The sequence below is a fragment of the Liolophura sinensis genome, chromosome 4 (genome assembly GCF_032854445.1).
Source record: "Liolophura sinensis isolate JHLJ2023 chromosome 4, CUHK_Ljap_v2, whole genome shotgun sequence".
In the NCBI taxonomy this organism is placed as follows: domain Eukaryota; kingdom Metazoa; phylum Mollusca; class Polyplacophora; order Chitonida; family Chitonidae; genus Liolophura; species Liolophura sinensis.
In genome coordinates this window covers 5,364,329-5,383,441 of record NC_088298.1, presented here as the reverse complement: position 1 = coordinate 5,383,441, position 19,113 = coordinate 5,364,329, and the positions used below count along the sequence as shown (strand labels likewise).

General features: G+C 40.2%; 1 protein-coding gene across 2 annotated transcripts in view; it reads right to left on the bottom strand.

The window, feature by feature from the left end:
* Positions 1-10,206: 10,206 nt before the first annotated feature.
* The window catches only part of LOC135464697 (serine/threonine-protein phosphatase 6 regulatory ankyrin repeat subunit C-like), a 37,906-nt gene continuing 28,999 nt past the window's right edge, over positions 10,207-19,113 (bottom strand). For both annotated transcript variants that reach the window (XM_064742199.1, XM_064742198.1), the window contains 6 exons: positions 17,966-18,033; positions 17,204-17,441; positions 15,883-16,028; positions 15,268-15,476; positions 12,025-12,143; positions 10,207-10,861 (listed from right to left, as the gene is read on the bottom strand). In XM_064742199.1, coding sequence (XP_064598269.1) covers positions 10,720-10,861; positions 12,025-12,143; positions 15,268-15,476; positions 15,883-16,028; positions 17,204-17,441; positions 17,966-18,033 — 922 coding nt within the window. In that variant the 3' untranslated portion in view covers positions 10,207-10,719. The remainder of the gene's footprint in view (positions 10,862-12,024; positions 12,144-15,267; positions 15,477-15,882; positions 16,029-17,203; positions 17,442-17,965; positions 18,034-19,113) is intronic.

Sequence of the window (19,113 nt, the reverse complement as noted above, 5' to 3'; positions counted from 1 at the left end):
CCTCAGCCATTCACAGGGTTGCAGTTGCCACCCATTGTACGTGGATTGCCAAATGCGGTGTGCAGTTTTTGCTTAAGAAGACCTCTGCGATAAATTTGTGCACAAACTACCCACAGTGTCTTTTACCACCACAATGGTTTACAACTCCATAACATATGAAGTCATTGCTCTGCAATCCTTAACCATAAGATAAACAGCCATGGTTGGGACACCATAATAAGTTTGGCCTTCCTTGTTGATTTGATGGCAAGATCTAAGTACTGTTTGTTTAGAGAATAATATCTGTGTATGACAATGTCGATCAGTGCACTTTATCTTCGTTTAGATGTCAGTATTTGAACGTATCACATGACTTGAACATTATGCAGTTTTACAAACTGCTCCATCAGGCGAGCTATCGGTGTGGCAGATGACATTTGTTTTTTGGATGATCAGACAGTGTACGTTGATAATTATATGTTTTAACTATTTTTTTGTTTTCTTTGTTCTGACACTGTGTCATCTCCTTGAATCTTTCATTTCTTTTTCCCAAAAAATTACATTTCTTACAAGTGCTATTGAAAGTCTTCAAGTCGTTTAACAAATCCGGGAAACACATGGATGGAGTTCACATCCAACTACTGCCTATCTGCATGTATTTATTTCTCAATGGTTGAAGCGGATTGGTTAACAGTGATGACAGATTCTCCATAATCCAGAACCTTCAGTTTGTCTCGCTTCAGTGCTCATAATTGTAAGTACATTCAGATGTACTTGTAATTTGTCGTAAAACTTCGTCCACAACAAAATTGCAGAATTCAACGATTCTAAGAGTTTCATTTAATCCTAGAATGGAGCATGTATTTTGATTTTTTTATTTGGGCAGTAGGATGATATGATACTGGAAAAAAATCTCTTTCTGGCCAAATGTTCAGGGCCAACTGCAAAAAACGTACAGTATCAGTGATTTAGTTTTTCAGTCTGTAATTCACTCTCTCGCAGACGCCATGAATACCTTGTTGATTGTGTTGGCCGATAAATGTTATCCTGTACCCCTCTATTTGATTAGGAGTTGTAAATACAAAAGTACAATGAATTGTCATTATTAAATAAAATATATCCGAGACATTAAATTGTTTCTGTCATATACTAAATAAGAACGATGTTTGTTTGTTTGTCTGTTTGAATTGGTATGTATGTACCTGTGTGTGTGCTGTGTGCGAGTGTGTCTCTGTCTGTCTGTGTGTATGTCTGTCTTTCTATCTGTCATTCCGTCTGTCTGGTTTCAATTTTTTATTCACATGACAAGGAGTTGCTAGATGGTGTGTACATATACTGTGTCTTCTTGTGGCAGGATGAGTGCTGCCTCCACAGAACTATCATGCCAAAGACACCAGACTTTGACACCCCACCCAGCCACATTATACTGACATCAGTCCTGACAGACTCCGGTTTCATTGCCGTAACTCCTAGTGCTGGGCGCTTAGAGTGGCAGCAGTAAGTACCATGTTTTGTCTTTGGTATAAACACAACCCGGGTTTGATCCTAGGGTCTCTCAACTTCATATTGGACATTCTAACATTCTCTAGAAAATCTTCACATCCACTCGCGCTGTACCAAACAGATTTAAATCTGCTAGACACTGACAGTAGCACACAGACAGTTCCATGAGCCCAATGTTCAGGGGCCTCTTGCTCAAAGCGATTGTTGGCAAAGTTGGATGTAACTACCATGGCAACAAGGCAACAACTACCATGGCAACAAGGCAACAACTACCATGGCAAACAAGGCAACCATGTTTTCAGCATGTGGCGTCATGGTTGCTACAATCAATTTGTGAGTGAGTGAGCGCTTGGGGTTTAACGTCTTGCTCAACAATTTTTGCAGTCATATGACGACAAAGGAATCCTTAGGATGTATGTAGTGTGCCTCCTTGTTGCAGGACGGGTTTCCACCGCTCTTTTATCTAGTGCTGCTTCATTGAGACAACTTACCGAAGGAAAGCAAGCCACCCCGCCCGAGCCATTATACTGATAGGGGTCAACCAGTTGTTGACAATCACTTTGTGCAAACCGTCCCAGTATCACAAGGTTCAAATTGCCCTGTACTGTGTAACCACTGAGTAGTGTGCAGAACCGACATGGAATTTCTGCACAGTGCTGCCGAAGCACTTTTGGGCCTTTCCAAGTTGTACCACACAGTTTCACATCTGCCATGCAGTGACAGTACCATAAAGACAGTACCATGTGCCTGTTATTCAGTATCACAATATTCACAACTGTCCTCTACCGTGCAGCCAATGAGTGTGCCATACTGACGTGAACTTGTCTCACAGTACTGACTAGTTCTGACCTTCCCTTCATACGGCTTTGCTGTGGACCGTGTTGGTTCTCCCCATGGTTATCATGCAAGGTTCTCCCCACGGTTCTCATACATAATTCTCTCCATGGTTCTATTGCAAAGGTCTCTATGCACGGTTCCCCCCATGGTTTTCATGCAAGGGTTCTCCTGTATATTTCTCCCGATGGCTCTCATGCAAAGTTCTAATGCATGGTTCTCCTCATGGTGCTCTCACATGGCTCTCCCCAAGGTTCGCCTGCATGGTTCTCTCCAAGGTTCTCATCCATGGTTCTCCCATGGCTCTCATGCATAGTTCTCCCCATGTTTCTGATGCATAGGTGTCATGCATGGTTCTTTCCATGGTTTTTCATGCATGGTTTTCCTCATGGTTCTCACGCATGGCTCTCATGCATGGCTTTCGCCAAGGTTCTCATACATGGTTCTCCCCATGGTTCCCATGCATGGTTCTCCCCATGGTTCTCATGCATGGTTTTCCTCAATGGCTCTCACCATGGTTCTCATGCATGATTCTCCCCAAGGGTCTCATGCTTTATTCTCCTAATTCTTCTCATGCAAGGGTCTCCTGCATGGTTCTCTCCATGGTTTTCATATATGGTTCTCTTTGTATGGTTCTCCCCAAGGTTCTCATGCATGATTAGGGTTCGCACAGGTATGTGAAAATGAAATTCAAGGAGTTTCAAGGAGTTTTCCAGGAGTTTTTTTTGTCATTTTCAAGGCTAGTTTAAACAGACCGTGGCGCAAATTATAGACTATATTGTAAGTCTGAATTATACATGCTTTAATTTGCATGTATGTATAGTACGCTTGCTTTTGCAAGAAATATCTGCCCTTCACCTCTGTAATGCGACACATTCTTTGACCCGACCTTGACTCAGTCAAAAAAAAAAAAAAATGAACGCCCTATATCATTTTGCAGGGCTTCCTCTCGGTCAGTGTTTTTAGTATTTTTTTCAGCCAGTCACTTTAGCCACTCATCAGATTTTGTAGTAAATACTATTTTTCTTTAGCCATACTTCCTTATCGGCCATGACTTGTAGGTCTCCTGTGATTCGTTTTTATCTGCCTTGGTGTAGCTGCTAGAATCAGTTGGTCTCTTCAAGCTATAGCTGGAGTTTATCAAACGTTACATTTAGAACAATTACCCTCAAAATAATGGTCCAATGCTTGGCAGCGTGTTTTTGTTTTTTGAAAAAAAATCAATCCTTTTTTCAAACCTATCTGTAGGATCCTAGTAAAATGTTATTTCCTCTACCCGAAAAATTTGTTACGAAATTAATTTGTAAATTCAGTTTATTTAAATGCAACATTATGATCAGTACATTGGAGTAACACAGTCTGACAGGAGAAAACCAGACAGCGTACACATTTATGTATCGGCACATATTCCGAAACATTTAATTTACTTCGGATCCAGAAAAAAAAAGCTTAGGTGGAAAGGTTTAAATTTTTCAAGAAAGGTAACTTCATTCACAGGTGTAACTCTACCTTGATTTATTTGCCTTGATCATGTTTGTTTTTGTTTTTTTGACAACTGGCGATGAAAGGCATCCCCCGAATGCAATAATTCTCATTCGTTATTTAACAAAAATGATTTCAAGCATTATTTAATGTAAGCCAACTTGCAACAATGTTGACCCCACTTTGTAGATTTCTGTCAAAGTAGTCGCCATACAACTGTGTTGTTGTTGTTTCGCCCAAATGAGGCCGTTTGAAATGAAAGCAAGTGGATTATTTTCATGAGAAAAATTGCCAAAAACTGCTAAAAACCCCCAGAAAACTCTTATGATCGATTTTGTATAACGTTTGTATTTTTTCTTAAGTAAATAAATTTGTCGCCAAAAACAATCCCATTTTTTTTCAAATTTTATCGCCATTTCAAATTTTTTTTATAAATTTGCAACAATGGCGAGTGCGAGCGGAAGCCCTGATTATGGGGAAATTATCAGCGAGCTCCCAATATATAGACTCGGCGGTCAGCAGACAATATTTAAGCCCGGGACAAACTAAGATTTTCAAGGAGTTTCAGGAGTATTTGTCTTTTTTAAGGACTTTCACGTACCGGTACTTGAAAATGAAATTGTATTTTTCAAGGAGTTTCAAAGACTGTGTGCATCCTGATGATTTTCCTCATGGTTTTCTTGCGTGGTTCTCATGCATGATTCTCCCCAAGGTTGTCACGCATGAGTCTCATGCACAGTCCTCCCCCTTATTCTCATGCACGGTTCCCCCAAAAGTTCTCATGCATAGTTCTCTCCATTATTCTCACACATGGTTCTCCCAAAGGTTCTCATGCAAGGGTCTGCCCAAGGTTCTCACACATGGTTCTCCCTAAGGTTCTCATACATGGTTCTCCCCATAATTCTCATGCATGGTTCTTCCCATGGCTCTCATGCATGGTTTTCCCAGTGGCTCTCATGCAAGGTTCTCCCCATGATTCTTGTGCATGGTTCTCCCCAAAGTTCTCTGCATGGTTCTCATGCATGGTTGTCTCCATGGTTCTCATGCATGGTTTTTTGCATGATTTTCATGCATGGGTCTCCCCATGGCCCTCACACATGGTTCTCCCCAAACTTCTCATATGTGGTTCTCTCCATGGTTCTCATGAATGGTTCTCCCCTTGGTCCTCTCCATGATGCCCATGCATGGTTCTCCATGGTTCTCATGCATGGTTTTCCCCATAATTCTCAAGCATGATTCTCCCCATGGTTTTCACAAATGGTTCTCCACATGGTTCTTCTGCATGGTTCTCATGTAATAGCCATTTGAGCATTTGCAACAAGAAATTTAATTTCATAGTTAAAAGAGCTTCTGAAAAACATTTTTTTTTATTTGATCATGAGCAAGACATCAGTACAGCTTGGAGGAATATAAATAATTTTAACCTTGATACAGAATATTTCATCAACCAATATAAATAAATTTACACACATGTATACACATATAATAAAACGCATAATTCTGTCTGAAAATGGAATGAATCTCATTGATGTATATACATATTTACATGTACATGCATATTTACACGTACATACATATTTACATGTACATGCATATTCACACGTACACACAAAACAGTAACAACTGTGTCTTTGATGCATTTTGTTTTAGCCTATGTACACTTAAGATACCTATATTTATAAAGCACGGACATTTCCCCTGCGGACATTTCGCCCTAAGGGCGTTTTGCCCTACGGACAAATCGCCCTAAGAATATTTCGCCCTAAGGACATTTTGCCCTAACAACATTTCCCCCTAATGACATTTCCTCCTAACGACATTTTCCACCAAGAACATTTTCCCCTAACGACATTTCCCCCTAAGTACATTTCCCCCTAAGTACATTTCCCCCTAATGACATTCCCCCCTAACGACATATCCCCCTAAGACCATTTACCCCTAACGACATTTGCCCCTAAGAACATTTACCCCTAACGACATTTGCCCCTAACAACATTTTCCCCTAACAACATTTCACCCTTAGGACATTGCCCCCTAACGACATTTTCCCCTCACGACATTTCCCCCTAACAACATTTTCCCCTAACAACATTTTCCCCTAACGACATTTCCCCCTAACAACATTTCCCCCTAACAACATTTTCCCCTAACAACATTTTCCCCTAACGACATTTCACCCTAACGACATTTGCCCCTAACAACATTTCACCCTAAGGGCATTTCACCCTAAGAACATTTCCCCCAAACGACATTTCACCCTAAGGACATTTCACCCTAAGAACATTTCCCCCTAACGACATTTCACCTTAAGGACATTTTCCCCTAAGAACATTTTCCCCTAACAACATTTCCCCCTAACGACATTGCCCCTAACGACATTTCCCCCTAACAACATTTCCCCCTAACGACATTTACCCCTAACAACATTTCCCCCTAAGAACATTTACCCCTAACAACATTTCCCCCTAACGACATTTTCCCCTAACAACATTTCCCCCTAAGGACATTTTCCCCTAACGACATTTTCCCCTAACGACATTGCCCCTAATATGTATAACCAACAAATGAGCACGACATTTTTATCATCTATCAGGATACAAACAAACTAAAGTTATGTTTTTGTTAAACTGTGGTTCTTGCTAAGGTGTTGTTCTGATTGAAGTGGTTTAGGCTAAAATTAGTCTTGTTCTCACTGAATGTCATCTTGATCACTGCTAAAGTGTTGTTCTAGCTGATGTGCTGTTTTGGCTAAAGTCTTCTGCCTGAAATGCTGTTTTGACTAAAGTGTTGTTCTGACTGATGTGCTGTTTTCAGTAAAGCCTTGTCCTGGCTGATGTGGTGTTTTGACCAATGTGTTGTTCTGGCCTGTGTGCTGTTTTGACTGAAGTGATGTTCTGGCTGATGTGCTGTTTTGACTGAAGTGTTGTTCTGGCCTATGTGCTGTTTTGACCAATGTGTTGTTCTGGCCTATGTGCTGTTTTGACTGAAGTGATGTTATGGCTGATGTGCTGTTTTGGCTAAAGTGTTGTTGTCTGATGTGGTTTTGATTAAAGTGTTGTTCTGGCTGATGTGGTGTTTTGACTAAGGTATTGTTCTGGCTGATGTACTCTTTTGACAAGCGTTGTTCTGGCCTATGTGCTGTTTTGACTAAAGTGACTTTCTGGCTGATATGCTGTTTTGACGAAAGTGTTGGTCTGGTTGATGTGGTGTTTTGGGAAAAGTGTTGTTTTGGTTGATGTGGTGTTTTGGCTTAGTGTTGTTCTGTCTGATGTGGTGTTTTGATTAAAGCGTTGTAGTCTGATGTGGTGTTTTGACTAAAGTGTTGTTCTGGCTGATGTGTTATTTTGACTGAAGTGTTGTTCTGGCTGATCTGGTGTTTTGACTACAGTGTTGTTCCAGCCAAAATGATGTTTTGATTGAAATATTGTTCTGATGTGTTGTTCTGGCTGATGTGATGTTTTGGCTTAAGTCATCTTCTGGCTGAAATGCTGTTTTGGCCAAATTGTCATTCTGGCTGATGTGCTGTTTTAGCTAAAGTTGTTCTGGCTGATTTGGTGTTTTGACTAAAGTGTTGTTCTGGCTCCTCTATCTAAAGCAACCTTTTGGCTGAAGTACACATTCCTGTATATACACCTGTATTTAAAGTTTGGCGTTTTGCAAAGGACACATTTTGCTTGATTCTGAATGATTTACTTATTTATTTATTTGATCGGTGTTTTATGCTATACCCAAGAATATTCCACTTATACGACAGCGGCCAGCATTATGGTGGGAGGAAACCAGGCAGAGCCCAGGAGAACCCACGACCATCTGCAGGTTGCCGACACACCTTCCCACACATGGCCGGAGAGAAAGCCAGCATAAGCTGGACTTGAACTCAAAGCGACCGCATTGGTGAGAGGCTCAATGGTCCAACCAACCGATCCACAGAGGCCCCCGATTGTGATAGGTTCATTAGTAGGACAACATAAAGATTTTTTTGTGTGTGTGTGTGTGTGCAATTTGATTAATTCCTTATCAGGAAAACTTACGTGTTGACATCAAAAATATCATTTTACGGTCTTACTATGCTGACGAACGTGAATTATTACAGGCCAGATTTAGGTGAAATACTGCATACAAACTGTGACATTTGTAGTCTAATTTTAGCAGTCATCTTGCTACAGTTCAGATGGTGTCTGCTTCTAGAGTAATGTAAAAATACACCACAAACATTTTTGTTCCCATGGAAGTACATTTACTCTTATATATTAACAAGATTGGAAATCTCAATCAATATTAGACTGACGTTCAAACATGAAACCAAAGTTTTCACTAAATTTGGGCTTCAAATATTTACATCAGCAAGAAAAACTCAAAATGTAATATATAACAAATGTTTCTAAAATACATATCTATTATATATATGTGTATGTATTTAGTATACATTAAAAGATGAGGCAACTCAGTTTAACACAGAAAACTCAACACACCCTGAACTTAGAATTCAACAAGATAAATTTGAGTTTATCAGCAAAAAAATATTTCAAGTTCAAATATGAAATGTGGTCATAAAGCATCAGTTAACACAACTTTTTCCAACAATGGTAGTTAAGAAATGGAAACAATATTTGTAAATATAAATATGTCCACTGAAAATAGCATTTTTGATACCGTGCATATAACTTTTTATTTAGAATATCTACATCATATATGATACCCTATATGCGGTTATGGTGGTCCAAGTCTTAACAGCACTCTACAGGAATGTAATAAACATAACAGCAAGCAGAATAATCTCAAAATGACAAAGGCAACGTGTGATCTTCAGTTGTAACATGACATAAATCTGCCATTAATTTATATTCTGACTCTGCCCTTTTAAAGCACAGCAGGGTGAATTAACTGTTTCATATAGTTTTTTATGTAATATTATGTAGTCAACAAAAACCTTCAATCTTGCCTCTACTTCAATATCTCTTAAGACACCCATAAATCATATGAAGAATGCAGTCGTTGTTTTTTTGGATAATCATCATTCTTGTATATACCTGTGTACAGGTACATAACATTTGGTGCATTAAACTGTTTGTGGTGTAAAGTAGAGGTGTCACACCACAAAGGGACCTTACTCATGTTTCCTGTGACGTCACAACACTGTCACACAGTCACATTTCACAACAATGTCAAGACCGCTCTTGACAAAGCGGCTCTGTCATTTTCACATTGTCATTTTCATCGAGACCACTCTTGGGAGCCCAGATGTGATCATGTGACCACTGACATCACAAATTTGTCATTGTCATGGAGACTACTCCTGAGAACACAGCTCTGATCATTAGACCAGTGACATCAGAGCATTGTCTTTGTCATGTCCGAGACCATATCTGGGAACACAGCTTTGATCATGTAACCCGAGACACACATTCACAGCATTTTCATCGTCATGGAGACCACTCATCAGAACACAGCTTTTATCATGTGACCAGTGATATCAGAGCACTGTCATCATCATGATCACTCCCAGAACACAGCTCTGATCATGTGGCCAGTAACATTACAGCTTTGTCATCGTCAAGGAGACCACTGCTGAGAACACATATTTGATCGTGTGACCAGTGACATCACATTATTGTGATCGTCAAGGAGACCACATTTTGGAACGCAGCTTTGATCATGTGACTTGTGACAACATTGTCACAACATCGTCATCCTCATGGGGACCAACCCTGAAAACACATCTTTGATCGTGTGACCGTGATATCACAGTACTATTGTCATGGAGACCACATCTTGGAACGCAGATTTAATCAGGTGATATCAGAGTACTACCTTAACGGAGACCCCTCATGAGGACACAGCTCTGATCATGTGACCAGTGATATCAGAGCACTGTCATCATCATGATCACTCCCAGGACACAGCTCTGATCATGTGACCAATGACAACACTGTCATTGTCATGGAGGTTACTGATGAGAACGCTGCTTTGATCATGTGACTTGTGACATCACAGTATCGTTATCATCATAGAGACCACATCTTGGAATGCAGCTTTAATCATGTGACTTGTGACAACATTGTCACAACATCATCATCCTCATGGGGACCAACCCTGAAATGACATATCTGATCATGTGACCAGTGACATCACATTATTGTTATTGTCATGGAGACCGCATCTTGGAACGTACCTTTGATCATGTGACTTGTGATATTACAACTTTGCCATTGTCATGGAAACCACTCCACATCTTTGATCATATGACCAGTGACAAGACAGTATTGTTATTGTCATGGAATGCAGCTTTGATCATGTGACCAGTGACATTACAACTTCGTCATCATCAAGGAGACCACTCCTGAAATGACATCTTTGATCGTGTGATCAGTGACATCACATTATTGTTATCGTCATGGAGCGCAGCTTTGATCATGTGACTCATGACAACATTGTGACAACACTGTCATTGTCATGGAGGCCACTGCTGAGAGCACAGCTTTGATCATGTGACCAGTGACATCACAGTATTGTTATCATCATGGAGACCACATCTTGGAACACAGCTCTGATCATGTGGCCAGTGACATTACAGCTTTGTCATCGTCAAGGAGACCACTCCTGAGAACACATCTTTGATCGTGTGACCAGTGACATCACATTATTGTTATCGTCATGGAGACCACATCTTTGAACGTAGCTTTGATCATGTGACTTGTGACATTACAACTTTGCCATCATCATGGAGACCACTGCTGAGAACACAGCTTTGATCAATGATATCCCAGCATGGAAATTGTCACATAAACCTTTCTTCAGACCAAGTTGGCGGTCACAAAATTGTCATTGTCATGCATTGGGACATATCTTGAAATCCATGCCTCGGATCATCCGTGGGAACTTTGATCAGCCCGAAGTCCAAGGGTAAAGTGACCAATGAGATCACAACAAATCATCGTCCTTGTGAAGACCTCTCTTCAGCTCCTGGTACTTGTCTCGGATCTTGTCCAGGTTAATTGTGGTTGCTGTGTCGTCGTTGTAACTAGAGGTGTACAGAGACCTGACTGGAGATTCAGACATTTCTCTGAAATTGACAAAACGGTTTTATTTATGTTTTAACAACGTTATGCTGGGAGAAAACCAGGCAGTGGAAACTCGTGACCATGTGCAGGTTGCTGGCCGATTTTTCCCATTCACGACTGGATTGACAAAACCAGTTATTAGTAACTGTGCTGCACAACTATGACATAGTATTGTGTACTTTTTACACAAACTTTTATTTTAATTGGCATTCAGGGTGACGAGTAAAATATAAAGTTAAATTAAATGTTATTAAAACAGCATACTGGGGTTGAACGTGTTCTTCCAGTAGCAAGAATTTTGCTTTTCTGGTTGAATCAGTTTTGTCTCAACTGGTGTTACCTCACGTTTCTAATATAACTTACAACCGAGATATGATCATATAGGTACAGATGCCATTTAGAAAGTGGATTAAGTAACAGTATTATCATTAATAGGGATTACACTTTCTGAATATAGCACAGATTCTAGTGCCGAAAATTGGCTGAGACCACTTTAGGTTTCCAACCAGCAACTTCAGAGTCTGGCACCAAATCGCCAACAACACATGTACATGTCAACCGTCTAGAGCACTTGATCCACAGGCCTTCCACAAAAATAGAAGGTAGTTGACCGGTTGACTTTACAGGGAACCATCATCACCCCTCTGAAGATCACAAATGACGTCACTCCCTTAGGTGAATATATCAGATAGGTACAGATGTCATTTAGAAAGTGGATTAAGTAACAGTATTATCATTAATAGGGATTACACTTTCTGAATATAGCACAGATTCTAGTGCTGAAATTTGGCTAAGACCACTTAAGGTTTCGAACCAGCAACCTTAGAGTCTGGCATCAAATCGCCAACAACATATGTATATGTCAACTGTCTAGACCACTCGACCAACAGGCCTTCCACAAAAACACAAGGTAGTTGACCGGTAGACTTGACAGTGAACATGCATTACCCCTCTGAAGATCACAAATGACGTCACTCCCTTAAGTGAATATATCAGACTGACTTTAAACGGCTATTACCATTGACCTACTTTGAGGCATTTTCATTCATGATTGGTCAGTCAAAGACTAATTTGCATAATAATCAAAAATCATAAATGTACAAAGTTTGGAAAAAGTCAGGGAGAATTTTATGGAGTGGACAGTGTCCAGTTCCCAAACACTTACGGCTGTGGGTTCTCTGTTCTGGCCTTGACCAGCAGCTTTCTAACCGCCTTACTGCTGCACAGGTCCTCGGGCTGCTGACCGTCTGCGGTGAGGCAGTGGACATCAATGTCAGGGAGAGACTGCCGGGAATTAGAAAACTCATTTACATACGTATCAAAATGATTTATTTATTTGACTTATTTGATTTGTGTTTTACGCAGAGAAGAATGTTTCACTTATACAGCATCGGCCAGCATCATGGTGGGTGGAAGACCTTCTGATGTACATCTTGAGGGGAAGCCAGCATCAGCCTCCTGGGTCATTGCGCTGCACTGGGCCCATGGCAAATTCATGATTATTAGCTGCAGCACTAAGTCACTGTCTGTCTGTCTGGTCAAATTTTTTACTTACAGTAAGGCAAACACCCTTTTATGTTGTGATATACAAACTCTAAAAAAATTCCAAAATGGAATAAAAATAAAATTGAAATTCATTTTTTTTTTATTTCTGTCCTATTCCAATGTGTTTAGGATATTCCTGTTTTCCAAGACTTTCAGATCGTGCAAATATGTCTTAAATGAGAAAAACGTAGGTTTTATTTTTATACCCTCCCCCAACATTGAAAAAACAATTGTCCTGCCCATAAAACACCAATATAAATTGGTGTGGCCTGAATGAACTAAAACTTTGTTCATGACTCAGTTTCTCACTCTAACCGATTCTGACTATTTAGTTCCACTATTTGATCTTAGAGAACTTTTTTGAAGTTTGTCTGAGAGGTAGAATGATATCTTACTGGGAAAATGTAGTTTCAGCACCAAAAGTGATATATAATGATGTCATTTGCTGCAGATATTTAGGTCATTTACAGTAACCTGTGTTTTACAAAGTGGCATTCACCAGTAATATGTATTTACATCTGTAGCCTTGGGGTTTTACGTTGTACTTAATGTCTCCGTCATGAAGAAGTCTCTGTGTGCTTGGGGTTTTACAGCATACTTAACAATGTCTCTGTCATGAAGAAGTCTGTGTGTGCTTGGGGTTTTACGTCGTACTTAACAATGTCTCTGTCATGAAGAAGTCTGTGTGTGCTTGGGGTTTTATGTCATACTTAACAACGTCTCCGTCATGAAGAAGTTTCTGTATGCTTGGGGTTTTATGTCATACTTAACAATGTCTCTGTCATGAAGAAGTCTGTGTGCTTTGGGTTTTACAGCATACTTAACAATGTCTCCATCATGAAGAAGTCTCTGTGTGCTTGGGGTTTTACGTCATACTTAACAATGTCTCTGTCATGAAGAAGTCTGTGTGCTTGGGGTTTTACGTTGTAATTAACAACGTCTCCGTCATGAAGAAGTCTCTGTGTGCTTGGGGTTTTACGTCGTACTTAATGTCTCCATCATGAAGGAGTCTCTGTGTGCTTTGGGTTTTATGTCATACTTAACAATGCCTCCGTCATGAAGAAGTATGTGTGCTTGGGGTTTTACGGCATAATTAACAATGTCTCCATCATGAAGAAGTCTCTGTGTGCTTGGGGTTTTAGGTCATACTTAACAATGCTCCCGTCATGAAGACATGCTTGGGGTTTTACTTCATACTTAACAATATCTCCGTCATGAAGAAGTCCCTGTATGCTTGGGGTTTTACGTTGTACTTTACAATGTCTCTGTCATGAAGAAGTCTCTGTGTGCTTGGGGTTTTACTTCATACTTAACAACGTCTCCGTCATGAAGAAGTCTGTGTGCTTGGGGTTTTACGTCGTACTTAACAATGTCTCTGTCATGAAGAAGTTTATTCGAGCTTGGGGTTTTACTTCGTACTTGACGACTCCGTCATGAAAAAGTCTCTGTATGCTTGGGGTTTTACGTTGTACTTAACAACATCTCCGTCATGAAGAAGTCCCTGTATGCTTGGGGTTTTACGTTGTACTTAACAATGTCTCTGTCATGAAGAAGTCTCTGTGTGCTTGGGGTTTTACTTCATACTTAACAATGTCTCCGTCATGAAGAAGTCTGTGTGCTTGGGGTTTTACGTCGTACTTAACAATGTCTCTGTCATGAAGAAGTTTCTGTGTGCTTGGGGTTTTATGTCATACTTAACAACGTCTCCGTCATGAAGAAGTTTATTCGAGCTTGGGGTTTTACTTCGTACTTGACGACTCCGTCATGAAAAAGTCTCTGTATGCTTGGGGTTTTACGTTGTACTTAACAACATCTCCGTCATGAAGAAGTCCCTGTATGCTTGGGGTTTTTACGTCGTACTTAACAATGTCTTCGTCATGAAAAAGTCTCTGTGTGCTTGGGGTTTTACATCATACTTAACAACTTCTCCATCATGAAGAAGTCTCTGTATGCTTTGGGTTTTATGTAGTAATTAACAATGCTCCGTCATAAAGAAGTCTCTGTTTGCTTGGGGTTTTAGGTCATACTTAACAATGCTCTGTCATAAAGAAGTCATTAGTTGTTTGTACATACTGTACACTGTGTCTTCTTGTGGCATGGAGAGTTCATGCCTCCAAAGTGCTGCTGCCACTGAAGTATTATGCCAGGACTCGCGACTTCAAGACAGATGCTCTAAGCACTAGTCCACCAAGGCAGTAACCATTAATGCGAATGACACTCCTACTGTGAAGAGTTTATCTTACAGTTAACGGCAGTGGAAAATTGCACCTGTTGAAATCTGAATTTGGATACGTATGGTGGTACTCAACAAAGTCAACCACACACACAGCGCATGTTTTTGGCATATTAAAGGAATATTATCTGATCGGGACATGTTACTTTCTATATTACTGGTAATATATTACCACGAAACTCATTTTACTCTTTAAACTCTAATGAATTTTGTTTTCAAACTGGTGTCTGAAGCTATACATTAGACATCAAATTTGTTGCCAGCAACCTGCGGATGGTCATGGGTTTCCCCTCGTGTTCTGCCCGGTTTCCTGCCCCAATAATGCTGGCCATTCTCGTATAAGTGAAATATTCTTGAGAACGGCGTAAAACACAAAAAAAATTAAGTCAATAAATAAATCAAATTTGTTGAGGATTTACGACATGCATGAAAATTACACTGTGAGAAGTTTGGAAGTTTTGGAAAATTGTGGCAGCTGAAAACTGGACAGAAAATAATATTAAGACAAAAAAAGGCTGATACACAGGACACGAGAAAAACCAACCACAAAAAAAAAAATTTAAAAGCCACATTTTGAGGTCATGAAAATTTGCAATAACTGGGAAAGCTGAAACAACTGTTTAATCTTACCAGCAACATCTGCACTATCTTCTTTCTGCCGAACTTACAAGCGAAGTGCAAAGGGGAGTAACCCTGGAAATTTTGCGTGTGAGCTACCGCAGGGTCATGCTGCAACAAGAGTTGGGCTACCTGCAGATTGTCTCCCCCTTCTATGGTGCGGTGAAGTGCCGTGTTGCCGTCCAGCAAATTAACAGCGCAGACGTGACATACTTTGTTATCTGTAGAAACCAAACAGGTAAAAATTGTCAGGTGTCTCATACAAGTTCTTGCACGACAGGAAATATTTTGACGCGACACTCCAGAAATTTTCAAACTTAAGTGAGACACAGGTCTCTTTGTGACAATCAGCGACTGATGATGCTGGTGTGGTTGGTCGTGTGGTCAAATGTTCATTTAAGATCACTCGTTTTCCACCAATATGATGTGAATGTGGGAAAGTTCATCAATAACTTGCCACAGGTCGGTGGTTTACCCTCTGCACTCCTAAAACTGACTACATATATACTAAAAGCAAACAATTCTTGAGTAATGTGTTAAACAAGCCTACTCACAGATATTTCACTTTTACCATGGTCGGCAGCATTATCTTGGGATAAATAAATTTAATGAGATGCGAACTCTCACCATGAAAGATCTGCAAGCCTTTCGGTCGCCTAAGATCAGTCATCAGTTTCGTCATCACATATTTGGTGTTGGAGGTGAGACTGTCAGACTCTGACCTCACCAGAGTCGCCGGTAAGGACATCAAAAAGTTGTGCTCTCTGTCTGGCCTGTTTATAATGAGAAAGTTTGTGGATATTCTACACTGCAGCACTTAATTATTTCTCTCACTTTTCAACAGAATCTAAATTAGGGGGTGTGTAATTAGCTACTACCTAAGCATTTATATGAACAGTTAGAATAAACCTCAACCTTCCTCAACCTTTTTGTGAATGAAAAAAACAACTTTCAGCATGATTTATGAACATTTTTAATTCTTTGGCTTTGCTGACAAAACTACACTGGTTAGCTGAGCACAAAAGGCTGGAGCCAAGGGACTGCCTAAGCCCCTGATGGTTTTGAAACCCACACTCAAAACTCCAGTGCCTTATTTGCCTTACTACCGGGTTTGAGCCCTAAAATCACCCCCCCCCCCACCCCCACCTACACCAAAATATCATTTTTCAGAGGTTGAGAGAAGATTTCAACTACTTTGGTGTTCGAATTGACATTTATTCCGTAGGGTATCATCCTACCTTCCAAACAAAATCAAGTACACTGTGCAACTTTCGCCATGGTCAAAATTTTAGATCATTCACTATACACACATACATTCATCCCTGCTAATTAATATGACTGGCGTTTCACAGTGTACTCAAGAATATTGTCACTTATACAACAGTGGGCAGCATTATGGTGGGAGGAAACTGGGCAGAAAGCAGGGGAAATCAATGACCATCTGCAGGTTGCTGACAGATCTTCCCACATACAATTAATTGGAGATGAAGCTAGCATGAGGTGGACTTTAACTCACAGCAATAAGTGACTTTCGTCTGGGAAAGGTTAAAAACAGTCCTACTGTGTCATGTGACTTATGTTTAAGCAACACGTGACAAAAAATGTTTAAGCAATTTCTGTCGACATTAATTTACTGATCACCTGTCCAGCCATGTTCCAGGTGGCATAAATGACACCTCTTTCCTTTAGGAACTTCTCAGATTCACAAATGCTGAAACTCCATTTTATCCATCATTCATCTACTCTACACAACTTTTATGAGACTCTTTTTCAGACCCCCATGTTATCATAAATGTGTTCAAAAATAGTTGCATAACATTTCTGACACGTCAGACTTTTTCTACCTTCATCAATAAAAGAGTTCGAACTCAAAACTTTCCTACTGCTTGAGTGAGAGACTCCTGGCCCAGTTGTAAGTTAGACAAACTACTGTACCACAGGCACCTACCTCTGAGGGAGGAATGTTAAATCTTCAAGGTTAAGCGTAGTCCAGCTTGGTGACCTGCGCAGGGAGACAGCTGGTTGCCCAAACTGAGTGCTGTTGGGTCGCTGCACCTGGGTGGTGGGCGTAGGAGCTAGGGAATTCCCGGGGTGGAGACTCGTCCCTCTGATTGGCTGGAGGAGGACGCTGATGGCAAAACGAGAACTCTGACTGTCTGGGCATGACACATCCTCACCTATCTCCCCTAAAGAACAGGATGTCAGACACTAATTAAAGTCAAAGACAATCAATCTATACAGTACGTCCACTCTTGCACAAGGCGGCCCCTGTGGCCTAGTTGTTAGAGTACTAGCACAGCCACAATGACCCAGGTGCCATTCACCAATATGTTCATTGTGTCCAGATCATGCTGGTCTCCTCTTCTGTCATACATGGGGAGGTCCGCCAGCAACCTGCGTATGGCCATGGGTTTCCCCCAAGCTCTACCCTTTTTTTTCTCACCACAATACTGCCCGCCATCGTATAAGTGAAATATTATTGAGCACATGTAAAACACCAATCAGATAAATAAATAAATATTTAGGCCCGCACAGGCTCACACATCATTATGTAACTATACAGAAAGTCATTTCATATTTATGCAAAAACAACTGGAATGAAAACCATGTCCAGAAAAATAAAAAAAAAATCTATAAAATGACGTCATTTGAACAGATACCAAACAATCGACATAATCTTACAGATTTACTTATTTATTTTCCGCATTACCTCGTTTATACAAGCTAGGTGTCCTGTTACTTGTTCTTTCCAGACCAGAATCAGTGTCACTGTCCTCACTGCAACAACAACAGCAAGAATGCAAATTTCATGCCATGTAACATGAAGTCTACATGACCTGAAGCATTGACTCAACAAAAACTATACATGTGTATACAGAATATTACTGTACAACTTTGTACTTTCACTGTACAAACTTTGTAGTATAGCTTAGACAGAAAACACAGGATATCGCATAGTAAGTATATGTAATTTTTGGAACCATTATTGTGTTAGCCACTGGGTAATAATGTGGATGTAACATGACCAATTAAAATAAACAGTTATTGTTTTCAATAACACTACAGAGGCTACGTGTGAATGGTGTTATTACACACGTGTTATTACTAAATCTCCGGCCTTTAAAGAATCATAAACTAATTTTCGGTCTTTTGGATGAGATTTTCAAATGTTGCTTGTTCCCTTCGCCGTGTATGAGTATGCATGGCCAACCCATTTGATTTATCCAGAGCTATATATATATAGTTCATCTCTCACACAAAATGGCGGCATGCTTACATCTAACATTTTAACATGTGGAGTTTTATTTTCTTTTTTCCAGCTTCTGAAATGTGTTTGCACAAAAGTGTCAACATCAGTCCTATTTAATGCAGGAAAATTTCCTATAGAATTGTAACTATTCTTTTCTGTACCTTTATTAATATTTGTCTCCCATCATGCACCATTTACTAGGATGTTAAATTCATGCAAGACACTGGCACCCACAGCAAATTTGTCGAGCTCTATGGCTACATTTAAAACATTTAGAAAAGCACATACACTGTATTTATTCCACTGGAGAATCCCCCATATATGAACAAAACTGTCACCAGTTGAATTTGGTGGTGGTAGTTTGTTTAATGGCGTTTCCATCCCAATGGATCCCAAAGTAGTGTTCACATTAATGCATTGTAACATAGAGATGAGAATGAACTATACTCTAAATTTTCTCCTACCAGGAACCTTACTGTAGCTTCGAAGACACTACCAGACTTCTTCCCAGGCCTTAAAACATTGGCTGAGCGGGAATCTGTAATGCCAGCACCGAGTAGTTCCGCATAACAGTGATGTGGAACTGCTCTCTGCTGGCATTACAGACC